The following is a 13,988-nucleotide window of genomic DNA, read 5'->3' as shown; positions in this document are numbered from 1 at the left end:
AAACATATGTCCCCAGCAGCAATGTCTTTTGAGCAATTCACAAAGGTTATCACATATTTAATCTGTTGTATTTATTGGGAGAATTCATAAGACACTTAAAACTTTTAAAGAGGGACAACCCATGAAGGTATTATCAGAAATAATTAAAATTTGATTGGTTGATGTTAATTTTAGTTTGATTTATAAATTTCACCTTTTCAAATTAATCAAGGGCTATAACTCTAACAGTAATTATACGAAGGATTTCCTGTTGCATGAAGATATAAACTTTGTGTTAATCAGATAACTTTTGTCTCTCATGCATCCACAAGAATTTGTGCACAACGAACCTACAGACTAGGATGACGACAATGTACAACCACATTTCAATGCAAGTGTATAAAAATTTAAGTGTAATAACATTACCAAGTTAACACTAATTTGGATATAAACTCATCTAATTATTTCAAAATTAAAACTCTTCTATAACTCACCCATATTGTATCTCTTGTAAGCTCTCATGCCCTGAAAATGGGCTTTCTCTTGAATTATTAGATCGAGCAGCAATGATAGTAGACACCGGATAATCTTCTGGCGCAAGGATTCGAGTGGTTAAAAGGTTGACAACTCGATGAGGATTCGCATTAAGAACATCTGAGCCCCTGACTTCCCTGAGATGTGCCCCTGTGACAGGGGAGATGCTGCTGCTGGCTGATTTGGCCGAGCTGCCTGTGAGGTAAAGAGCTTGAGATAGAGATAATGTGGCCGGTGTCATCTTACCCGGTCCCTGAGGTAGAATTCCAACCCGTGGCATAATGTCTCCGAACTGATCGGATCTACTGAGGGTAACTTTTGAATTTTGCATCATTTCCAGGATGCTGTTTTTCTTGACCGACAAATCAAAAGGTTCATTGTTGACTGCAGGCTGTACTGCTGGGTAACTGTAAGGAGGTAGATTGGGCACAGCCATTTCTGAATATAAGGATGAGGTACTTGGCTGGGATACTGAGGTATCTGAAAGAGGTAGACGGACAACAGACTGATCATAGATGCGGAGGTGATCGGTTGTGAGGATTGTTCGACTGATTTCTGTGTGACCCGTTTGTTTGGTGTCAAAATGTTCCTTGATTTGTCCAGGAGATGATTTATCCTGTGGCTTGAGGTACTGAACTGCTGCCATGGTTTTCATCTTACCATTTCGTGTTGGGGTAGTTGAGTTGTTCCCTGTCAAAGGCACAGAGACAGTAGTAGCTGCAGATTCTTTGTTTGTTTCATAATCATTGTCATATTCTATTTTAACTTCTGTTAAATCCCTTTCATATGCTGGTTCATCGCTTGAAGATGAAAGAGATCTATGTACAGTTGAAACAGTTGCTTCTTGCTGGGCTGTGAATATTTTTCTCAGTATTTTATGACTGTTCTGATTACTGTCTCCATTACCAGTAGCTGCTTGATGAGGACCTGAGTTTCCCTGTTCTGGCAGTGGGCTGTTTGGAGATTTTTGGGCCTCCACGTCTGATGAACTGCTCGTTCCATTAGAAGACTGGGTCTGTAGTTTTTCCTTCTTTACTGTCATATTCTTAAGTTCCTCACCGGAGAGGAACTGTTCCACGGTGGTTGGGCCATTTTTCGGTTTTTTAGGTGGGGGCATGTTTGTTGCAGTTAAGGAGTTCCCATGATTGTTTAAACTTGTTCTTTTCTATTTAGCTACAGACCCATTCTTTACTGATAACTTCTTTCTTGACTGTAAAACCTGAAATATAAAAAAAAAAAACCATCTAGAATTATTGACAGTTACACAGAGTTTCATATATAAGCTACCCTTTTCCAGAAGTTACAATCTGATATGCACTAATACATGTATCGAAAGAAACCGAGATCTTTCAGATATAAACATGTATTTAAAGTTTCATGATGTTTTGTAGAATCAGGAGCCATAATCCAGGAAGTTACAGTCTGATATGCACCAATATCAATGGGAGCAATTTCACATGACCAGAATACAATAATCTGTTTATAGACAGATACAAGTGGTTGCGATGCAAGATGCTCCCACATTTTGCAAGAGATGGACAGAGAACAAGCTAAAAAGAAAAGCAATTTTTCGAACAATCCAGGATGCGATCGTCTGACATGTGTCAATATCACAAGGAACCAAGATTTTTGGGATATAAATATATATTTTAAGATTCATCAAAATCAGATAAAAATTGTGATCTCTAGAGTGTCCACAACCTTGGTATTACATACTTTTACACTATTTAAAACTCAACCGTCACTAGGGTGTGACTGTGATATATTTGAATGGTTTTTAAAATAAGATAAAAAATTGTGACCTCTGGAATGACCACTAGAGTGACCACAAGCTAAAAACGCGATTTTTCGTACAATCAGTGGCCATAATCCAGGATGTTACAGCCTGATATGCGCGAATATCGAAAGGAATTGAGATCTTTCGGTTGGTTGTAAACATACATTTCAAGTTGCATCAAAATCGGACAAAAATTGTGACCTCTAGAGGGTCCACAAGCTAAAAACATGATTTTTCAACTATCAGGGGCCATAATACATTACAGTGACAGTTCGATACAAGGGCGACAACAATATACGTCCACATGAAAATGTAGGCGTATAAAAATGTTTAATAATGTCTAAATTTGCCCCTTTGCAGGATCTTGCTCCACACCTAGCAACATGTCTAAATCTGCTCCTATAAACAAACACTACATGAATCCAATCAACTTCTGGCCTTTGAACAGATCAGAATAAAGCCAGTAGAACAACAAATATGTTGGAATCTGTCAAATTTGTTTAGTTGTGAAAGGAAAAATATGTCTAAATTTAATCTAAATTTAAGTTGTCGCTTAAGGACCCCTATGGAGCTGAACATCTTTATTATAAGTTATAACAATGTTTTGGTTTTTTTCCAAATAGTATAAATAACACAAATTCTTTTTGCCCTTCAGTCATACATACTGGTATTAGAATTCTCTTTCATTTGAAAATTTTACAAGTGGTTGCCATGCAAGATACGCCCACATTTTGCAAGAGATGGACAGAGAACAAACTCAAAAAAAGAAGCGATTTTTTTAACAATCAGGGGCCATAATCCAGGCAGTTACGATATGCGTGAATATCTACAGGAAATCTACAGTAACCAAGATCTTTGGGATATAAACAAATATTTTGAATTTCATCAAAATAAGATAAAAAAAACTCTGACCTCTAGTGGTCCACAATCTTGGTATTACATACTTTTACACTATTTGCGTACAAGGAGCGGCCATTTTGCCGAGCAGTTCCATCAAAATCAGGTAAAAATTATGACCTTGGTATTACATACATTTACATACAAGAAGCAGCCATGTTGCCAGGCAGTTTCGTTCGAACTCAACCATCGTTATGGTGTAACGGTGATATATTTAAACGGTTTTTAAAATTAAACATTGTGACCTCCAGAGTAACTGTAATTTTTCGTACAATCAGGGGCCATATTCAAGGAAGTTGCGGTCCGATATGCGGGAATATCGAAAGGAACCGTGATCTTTGGGACATAGACATACATTTTTCAAAGTGATCAAGGGCTATAACTCTGGCAGTAATTGTGAATGCTGTAAGGATGGACAGGGGTGACGACAATATACGACCACATCTCAATGTGGGCAAATAAAAAATTGTGTCTACAAGCAAAAAACGTGATTTTTCGTACAATCAGGGGCCATAATCCATGAAGTTTCGATCCGATACATGTCAATATCGAAAGGAACCAAGATCTTTTGGAGATAAACCTATATTTCGTCAAGATCGGATAAGATCCCATATATATAATTCAAAATAAAAACAATACCAGTACAAAACCGTAAGATCAAATATTATCTTCGATTGTAAATCTGGCACTTAAAAAAAAAATTATGAGGCGCCCCTCTTCCCTTGAGACCCAAAGCAAGTGCTTATTAATTTTGCTTAATGTTTAATCCTGGGCTGCATGTAAGCTATTGCAGTATATTTTTGTTCCCCACATGTCTGTGCTTTTCAAATATTGACTGATGTGTTTTGTATGCAACAATAATAGATTGTTTGTAACATACATAATGTCCTTGTTGAATTACATAGATTAGAACATTCTGACTTGTGTTACTTGAATACATTCTGCAGTTCAAAATGCTGAAATTACAACCTTGACAATGATTATATCCCGTTTACTGTATTATAAACATTTTTGACTTTGGTAAAGTTACATATACATGGACCCCGCATGAGAGTGGAGTCAATGTCCTATTGCAATACATATTTAATAATATTTTCCTAGTTATGGTAGGCCTACCCTACAATCTCCAGTAACTTTATTAATTTAACAGTTCCATTATATTTTATTACCCAAGTGGGGTCATGTCATATCGTCTACTGACTCTACATAATAACTGAAGTCATCTACAAATATTATCTTTCCTCATGTGCCCCAGATAGGCATGTATGTGGTGTTATCGTATCACTCATATGCTCCTATGTCCAGAAATATATAGTTTGTCTCTAGATATAGTTTGGTGAAATAATCGCCCCCAACTGCTGCTAACGAGTTAAAGGGCCAAACTGTCTGGCATTTTGGATTTTACTATCATTTAATCACCCAAAAACATAATGAACAATTTTAATGTATTCTTTAACCCCATAAACATACGGTTAGACACCAAAATTATCATCCTCGTACAGACTAAATACTATGGGTGTTATAGGGGATTATTTGAAATGGCAGCAGTCTTGGACGCCATCTTGAATTTCTCAAAACGCTCAAGGGTGACCGAGGTTCACCCGGCAGATTTTGAAAGAGGACATCCTAGGCTACTAAAATCAATCATAAAAAAAAACTTTGTATCCAATTTCCAGGTTCAGCTATAGTTCTGCCGAACAAATTGACATCTAGGAATGGAAGTACCATACTACATATTATGAAGCCGTCAAAAATCAGAATCGACACACATACATGAATTTTGCGCTATAAATCTTTGAAGTTCTGTCAAAATTCCCCCTTCTTTCAAGGTTAATTTCCTGCTTACAATGTAATGCTATAAATGTTATCTTTAATAATGACAATTTTTTTTATTTTTTTTTTAGTATCATATCCTTGGTTTAACTTAGAGGTTTGTTTTAATTTTTACTTTACCACTCAAATTTATTTTTATTTCCTACAATGGAAAAATTAAAGGTCTTTAACCTTTATAGGCCACTGTATTATTATTAAACTGCCAAATACCATAAATACTGGAATTCATAATAATTACTTCAGAATCGGTCCACCACTCCTATTAGACATAATGAATGTGTAGTGAAAGCCAGGATTAGAGATTTAAAAGATCAGGCATGGTATATTTTGTTAGGACAGATCTGTGAATAGATTCTGTAGTAATCACCACAATCTTCTTAAAGGAAATTGATGAATTCCATTATATTCTAAACATAATGAAATATCTAATTCATGAGAAACACAATAAGTAATTTTAACTTTTCTGCTATCACAGTTGTTGAAGACAATGTAAAATATCTCTTTGAAAGAGCTACTTTAGCTTTGTTGGTACAGTTAGCCATATCTTATAGCCCGTTCAGATGCTTAAGTTGAACTGGTTTAAAAACCCCGGGGATCGTTAAACCAGTTTAACTTAAGCATCTGAACGCACATGTGAGCAAATAAACCAGTTTAAAAACCCCAGCTCGCAACCTGTCTTCGAGAAGGATTTTTATTTTAAACTGGTTCATCTTAGCCGTCTGAACGGGTTGGCTTAAAAACCCCAGCTCCAGCTTGCTTTGAGCATGCGCAGTACGCAGTAAGTTATATTCCTGTGAAAATATCGGGGTCAGACTGTGCCAATGTTATCTAAAGCGTGCGAGAACCGAATAAAGAAGATGAAGCTACCCATGCGCAATTAACTCTAACCTCCGACCGAAGAGGTCAGAATAGTTAAACTGGTTTGGCTTATAGTACGTGTGAACGCAACACGATGCTGTCTTAAAAACCCCAGCGATTATGAACTGGTTTAAAAATAAGCGTCTGAACGGACTATAAGTCTAACAAAATATTTAATATTATTGTACGACAATAAGGTAATTTGTCTTATGTGCAGTTTCATAATGGACTCGTACAGCAAACATAATAAAGTTAGATCCATCAGGAAGATGAAAATTATGAGAATAATTTATATCCAGTTCTATTAACCCCCTTTGTATAAAAAAAACCCAAACTATATAAATACTGGGCCCTTATTCACGAAAACTTAAACTAAGATACAATCAAAATTTTAAGAAATACTGCAATTCGATTGGCTGACCAGTAAAATCAATTTGCATATATCCAATGAAGTTGCAGTATTTTTTAAAATTTCGATTGTAACTTAGTTTAAGTTTACGTGAATAAGGGCCCTGGACATAAATCTAATTTGATATCAGCTTAGACATACATTATGCAAGAGTTAAATCTGCCTATTGTAGGTCTTCCTTTTGGCCTGAAAAGTTATATAAACTATTAATTAGACATTTATTAACATGAAAAGACCATAATCAACTCTCGATGCCATCTAATGTGTCAAATTTTCATTGGATCCGATTTGCTGCTTTACGTTCATTGATTTAATCCAAAAATGGATAATCAAGACTGTTTTTTTTATCACACCGACTTTAGTAATGATCATCAATGCTAGGCCTACATTTCAGCATATTCCCTTTACATTATTCTAGTTTTTAACTATTATTGTGAGAACTGACAGCTCATTATCTAATCTTCCATAATGCCCCTTTAAGGAGTCATTAAATCTAATTTTCAATTGCAGCACCTACTACAAACAAATTTAATCAAATAACGCCTTTTGTGTGTATGTATGTTCACTGAGACCACTTACTATGTAGTAACGAATATCTAAATACTATTGGTGATATTTATTGAATAAAATCTTGAAGGAAGTATTCATCTTAAAACAAAGGGTGGGTCAATATTATATTAAGGTATATGCACACTAGTTTTAACCTCCATGTTTGACCGGTTGTTCACCTCACTGTTTAAATCTTATCATCGTTAAACTAACATGGGGTATTCTGTGAAAACACCACCAGAGTAAATACTACTATTTTTAGGTCATTATTACACACTATGAGCCAATGGTCAGTTGAACACTGTATATAGGTCAAGTTGTGTGTAGATTTAACTTTTGTCTTCAGGGCATTTAATGTCCATGAGAGTAAGACAAGGTCGGATTAGGACATGTGGACTAGACCTGTAATATGGATGCTCTGTAAAACCTTTGTTTTGTTTGAGTATTTATGTTATGGTCAGTTTCAAACACAATTAAACTGTGCTACACTAAAATCTCCATGGCATACACTTAATTATTTTTGCCTATTTTACTGCAATAAAAATATCAATACTCACATAAAATAAAATTTTGACAGTTTTAATAAACATCACTGCTGACTGGTATTAGCCACTTGTCAATATAATGTTGAAGCTCACGCAATATCGATTTGTATTATACAAAACAACTGCCCAGGCTTAAAGGGAAAATCATCATTCCGATAAATGTAGCAGTAGTAAACAAATGAAGCCTTGCAACAAACAGTTGATTTCCAAAAATTGCCGGGGGGAGGAGGGGGGGATGATTTCAAAAAGATATATTTCTAGGAAAGGAACCAAGCTAGTAACATTCAAACAAACACCTTTCAAGTTTGAAATGACAATTCGTTGATACTTTCCAACTGACAATGTGTACACATGATCTCAAGTTTAATTTGCTAACCATAATATCTTTCAGCTCACACCAGCATTTAAAAGTAATTTGACAAAAATACTGTTTGGACGCTTATATCATTGACCTTATAATAAATAAGCTAGTTTAAAAATGCCAGCGTTTTTAAGCCAAGGGAGGGTAGCATTCACACTACTATAAGCCAAGCCAGCTTAACTACTTTGAACTTACTGGCTGGTTAAAAGTACAGCTAGCCTTTAAAAAATACTTTATCAAAGACTGGTCGAGTGCTGGGGGTTTTAAACTATGAGTCATTTGCATATTTTGGAAAATATCAAATATTCCATGACTAAATCCATGCAAAGGGAACTCAATAAAGTAAGAAAAATAAATCATAGTACAATTTTTTTCAATAATTCACTTATGTGTTGAGGTGTTTAATTAGCTGTGGGAGGAAATCGGAGGACCCGGAGAAAACCCACAAGCTTGGACAGGTTACCCTACTCCTTGACATGTACAAGCGTGGATTTCGAATCCATGCCACTTGACTCAATGACAGATCTGATTATTCGCCCACCCAACCTCAATTCGATAAAAATCATACAAATAGTTTCAGTGAAACCTATAGGTGGCACTGGCTTGTGTTGGCTATATCCTATATATACAAATTTTCTAATTCATCATATCTTTATAAATACTGAATGGAACTGAACAATTTTTGGGCTGAAACTTGCACAATATTATAATTTGGAAGGGATTAACAATACCTCACATGACGTTCAGAGATATTAAGTGTTTAGATGGTTTATTACATGTATCGGTTATTTAAAGGCGTATTGCACAATTCGGCGATCTTTAGATACTTGACTAATGATTTGGGGGCCCTACACTACAATGAAACAAATTAGGTGAAAATAACCTACATTCCCACACCAGGCTTTTAAATTTAGGGGAAAAATATTGTTTATTTGATCACACTTACCTTGTGATATTGTGCACAAACCATGCAGCAATGGAGTATCTCTACTGTAAAATTTATGTGGTATGAAATAATAAGATAATACCGATACTATTCAATTTGGTCCACTGAGTGACTGTTCATTCCTATCTGTTTGAAAAGGGAGGTCAATCTTTGTTAATTTTAGGAATTCAGAACAGAAATCCTACAGTTTTTTTGTACTTTTTAATGATTACTGCATTTGATAAACGTTCATACACTCTTGTGGTGAAATAGATACATGTACAAATGTATATATCTTGTTTAGAGTACTATAGTGGTTAATTGCTATGCTGGTTTGGCTATAATATGATCGTTTTCATTTTTTATTTTTATTTTCGCAAAAACCTGATAATCATTTTTTTTCTTCTCGGTTATATCAGTCAGTGTTCTATCAGGATAAGAAAATGAAATGAAATTGTGTTTAATGTCCTATGTTTCTGTACCGAAATGCAAGAGATCTTGTGCCCTTATGATTCCCAACTACAGACTAAAGTCTTTCGTCCATAGATGCTTCTCATACACTGTATCAAACCTATGAAATCCATAAAGAATTCAAAATCTCTTTGACTGTTTCAAGAAGCAGTTAGAGACTTGTAGTAAGTGGAGATCTAAATGCTCCTTGAACATTAACTTCAATGGAATTGTGCACAATATAATAACTCAATATTATTTACTATCATTGGGTGGGACACTTACTGCTTTAAAGATCAGCTTCTGTCTTAATGGCATCTGCGATACCTGGCAATATCCCATAATATAGTCACCTTTAACAAAGGATTAATTTCAACAAGAAGAAACAATATATCCAGACCTAAAAACTTTATCGACAAAATTAACAAATGTAAAATGTAATCAAAAGCTGTAGCCCTACACATAAATGTTTGACATGCCTACTTTGAAATTGTTTCGTTAATGTAACAGTTTATGCCACAGCTGGAAAGCCATACAATAAAAGTGCAAGTAGGTTATAACATTACAAGTCAATGAATAAAATTATGGTCACTAATAATCTTAGTTAATGTAAAGTTGATGTTAACCCTAATAAATAAGAATTTAGACTCATTTTACTACAGTACAAAGTAAAGGTTGACAGGAAACCAAACATACACCCACAGCGACTAATTATTCCACAATGGTTGTAGTATTGTGAATAAAAAACAGAATCTTTATACTGTATAATTACATTTGGTGCTTTGACAATATTTAATGACATAGGCTGGACAATGCTTATAGTATACATTGATAGCCGATCCAATGATAAGATTCTACAAAGTGAACAAGGGCCATATCTCTAAATAGGATTATTTATGTCACTTATCTGAACAATGCACATAAATTGAAAACAAATTATAGATATTATAGATATTACGGGATATGCAGTGTTTCTATTTAAGATATAGAGCCATTCAGAAATGATCACCAAAACTACTAAACATTATATAACTCAACTTACACAAAAATATCACCCATTGTATGACCTAATCAACATGACTATCTAGTTGTTTCTCATGGCCTACATGTACATTCCACATAAACACCAATGTAGTACCCATTAAAAGGTGCTAGAATTTGTTCATGCACTGAACTACATCAGGTACAGCCCCAATAAACAAAGAGTCTCAACTGAACTTTTTGCACATTCATAGAAAATAACAAATGAATACGCATCAAACTTTATTTGAAACGTTAAATCTAAATGTGCATAAAGTTTGAAGAACAGGTTATAATGAATTAAAATAAACTTACAAGTTTAAATAAGTGTGTTAAATATCCAATATAATCCCAGGCAATATAGATTTAAAGGTCATTAAGGTTTAATATAATATTTTAGTATATCCAATAGATGTGTAAGTTGGTAGAGTATAGTATTCCAATATTCACATTCATTCATAAAAATATACATCTGATATGCTCCAAATATAAATCACATATGACGAGTAAAAACACAATATTGGTTAAATTCTCTCTCCACTTATAGTATTAACATGTAAAATGTGCCAGCTACTTTTCACCCCGATTTTTTGACATATACTACTATTGTAATGACCCAGCATTACTAGGGTCAACGTGTGGTCACCACAGCTTTCTGCTGCATGTTGGCAGTGAGCAGCTATTAATAGCCAGATGACCTAGGTATGAACTCTGGTTCACCTTAAGTAACCTCAGCCAGCTTTACCCTCACATAACCCCAATGTATCTGTTGGGAATGCTAGCCTCTGGCCAACAATTAAACACTTCAGATTAGGGGATAAAGATATAAGAAAATGCAAATGCATTATTAAGTTACATATAAGAGTTTTAACGAATGGTTGATTTATCAGTTGTGACTGATTAACTTTTCTTAAGTAAAACTAATCAGGAATCTGTCAAGTTTATTATAAGCTACTCTTACTGGACAGTAATGTTTGAACGGGTTCAAGTTGAGGATAAACATGTAACACACATAGAAATTATATTACAATAGTTCACAATTACATCATCCGCTCTCACCTTTTGACACACCACAATACCATCAATAATGTGAATCACTTATACATATTTATATTCAGCTTACATAGAGAAAATAAATTTGAAGCCAAAATTCATTTAAAATTATGACGAAATCTTTGAATGATGGTGGTAGTTTACATCAGATATCTAATATACTTGTTCTAAAATGCTCTGCTTTATACCTATTTCTATTAATAATACAAGGGTACCATCAAATTTTCCAGATATATGTGATATTCCAAAATGAATGAACAGAGGTATCTGGTGTTCTAGAAAAGGTAAGAATACCCTGCCTCATGCATGTAATCTGCTAATATATATTTGTTTTTGCTGGTGGGATTAAGTGGTATTTGAGACATAATACAGACTGGTTTCAAATGAATAAATTAAACAATATGGCATCATTACCCGATCAAATTTTGCGTGCATAATAATTCTAATTATGGTTGCCTAAATTTCACAACACCATACAAGGTATTCATGTTAATGAAAACAAATTGATTTCTTTGAAACTTGGAATTCTCCCTTCAATTAAGATAAATTGCATAGCGTTTAAACCACCACTCTGCTTCATCAATAAATTTCAAGTAATATTACCCATGTTAACATCTGCATATCAAAACTTTATTCAATGTGTTAAAGGAGCTAAATCGCTAATATTTGAGACCTAGAAATTGACCCAAATGGATCGCAACACATATAATAATGTAATCTGATTGTATATAAACTGATTTACATTCAATTGTTGCCGTTTTGACTCTATAATTTCAAATCAGCTATGTCCAGCGAAATATGGCATGAGTCCCAACCAGATGTCAATTTCTAGCGTCTGGTTATTCCAGTCTATTGCGCATGCTCTCCAGATAAGATATGGCGCCAGCGTTTTACATGAGTTGTGGAATGTGTCTAGCCTCATTCTTTCTGGTCACTTGTTACAAATGACTCTGAAACGCACTATGGTACACGATTCGTGTACCAATGGTAAAATGTATATTTTGTCTTAAATATTGGATATCAGAAGCCTACCTTTTCCCGGCAAGATCACAACATCAATGTTGATTTGAATTGACAAATAATTTGTGTTTTCAAGGTGTAAGACTTTGGATGATATTGAGTTAGAGACTTAGCTACTTTAAAATATAGATTATGTAAATCAAGCACTGTTGACTGAAATTCATTGAATATTTTGCATTTATTCATTCTGTATAGATATACATTAACATGACATACTGGAGCAATCTAGATTATGTAAATCAAGCACTGTTGCAATGACATTCACTATTAGTGAATGAATATTTTGAATTTTTCCATTCTGTATAGAGATCTACATTGCCATACTGAGGGAAAAACTAAAGTAGTGGTTAAAAAAAAAATGTATGTTTTTAAATTCCCTCTCTTTAGGAGATACAAAAGACATACAGTTGTAAGAAGAGTGGCCAAATATGATTACAGGATACTTGATACAGTAAATTGGCAGACAAAACTGCCATTTCTACACAATTCAAACAATTAAGTTAAACTGGTCTAAAAATGTCAGTGATCGTGAAGTCAGTTTATCTTTGCAAAGGTGGAGGAAATAAACCAGTTTTAATACTCCAACTCTCTACCTGTCTTCGAGAAGGTATTTTTAAAACCTGGAAGTTGGAATGGGTCAGTCTAAAAATGCTGTCATCAAGCTAGCAGTAGTTATCTTCCTGAACGACATAAAAGTCTGTTTTAAGATAGTGAAACCACAGAGAGCTTCCATCTGCTTTCTGTTAATATTTCAAAAGAGAGTTTATCAGAGTTTATCATAGTGCCCCCCCTCCCCCCATTAGTTTCATAAATGTAAATATATAATAATCATATATGATAATCAGTAATTTATAAAATGACATCAAACACACAGGTATAAATTGACAATGACATTCAACTCTTCTCGCAAAGAACCAACGAGCAATCACTTATGCTTTCACTAGTACATATTTTATAATAGATTAAGCACAAGATGACATTTACTTCAATGAACTCTTGTTCAACAGTAAAACATTAAAACACCAGAAAACAAACATCCATTGTTCATTCCTGGGTCTTTTTCTACCATTAAAAAACATTTAGCAATCAACCTACTCGGATCGGCAATTGAAAGGGTCTAGATATTGTCAACCCTACTTAATTAGAGAGGACATAGTTTTTAGTGTTCAAAAGCACAAGTGCTTGTTTCTTGGTGTATATTTTTATTACAAATTTGTTTGGATATTAATGATAAACTGTTTTTCTCACAATATTGTTATCTCTCTCCCAAAATATCCTACTGGGTATGAACTTGTTACTTATGCCTGTGATATACCGTAAATATCTACATTTGCCAGATAAACTATGGCAAATTTTTGCTTCGTGAAATGCATCTGATTTGGCTGAGAAATTAGAGAAATATTTGTTTTTCTGGCAAAGACAAATGTCTGAAATATGTAAGCCATAAGAAATAGAAATAGTTTGCAATATCTGTTCCAAATATACATGATCTGTATTAAGTGACACCTTTTAAGTAGCTTTAGAGCAAAAAAATAAGATTTAATAAAATGCAGGTGCTCTGGCAAAATTCCCCTGACCAAGCAACTATGGCATGTTAGTATCAAAATCACCTAATCAATGTTTGTTAACTTCATTCATTTGGACCATGTGACTATCGGTTCTATTTATTAATGATTGAAATAGGAAGAGTTTTACAGTACAGTGGTCAACCACCGGTCATACTGTTAATAAACCTGTTAATGGCAGCTCTGCACATGAAATCCCATGACCTGCTTGCT

The 13,988-nt window shown here is 34.3% G+C and overlaps 1 protein-coding gene across 3 annotated transcripts in view; it reads right to left on the bottom strand.

Moving 5' to 3' along the window:
- LOC126820881 (estrogen receptor) overlaps positions 1-13,988 on the bottom strand; it is a 137,928-nt gene that overhangs the window by 82,196 nt on the left and 41,744 nt on the right. For all 3 annotated transcript variants that reach the window (XM_050549027.2, XM_050549026.2, XM_050549028.2), the window contains exon 2: positions 474-1,732. In XM_050549027.2, the coding sequence (XP_050404984.1) occupies positions 474-1,630 (1,157 nt within the window). In that variant the 5' untranslated portion in view covers positions 1,631-1,732. The remainder of the gene's footprint in view (positions 1-473; positions 1,733-13,988) is intronic.

Source organism: Patella vulgata, chromosome 5, assembly GCF_932274485.2.
Source record: "Patella vulgata chromosome 5, xgPatVulg1.2, whole genome shotgun sequence".
Classification (NCBI taxonomy): Eukaryota; Metazoa; Mollusca; class Gastropoda; family Patellidae; genus Patella; species Patella vulgata.
This window is presented reverse-complemented; position numbering and strand designations above follow the sequence as displayed.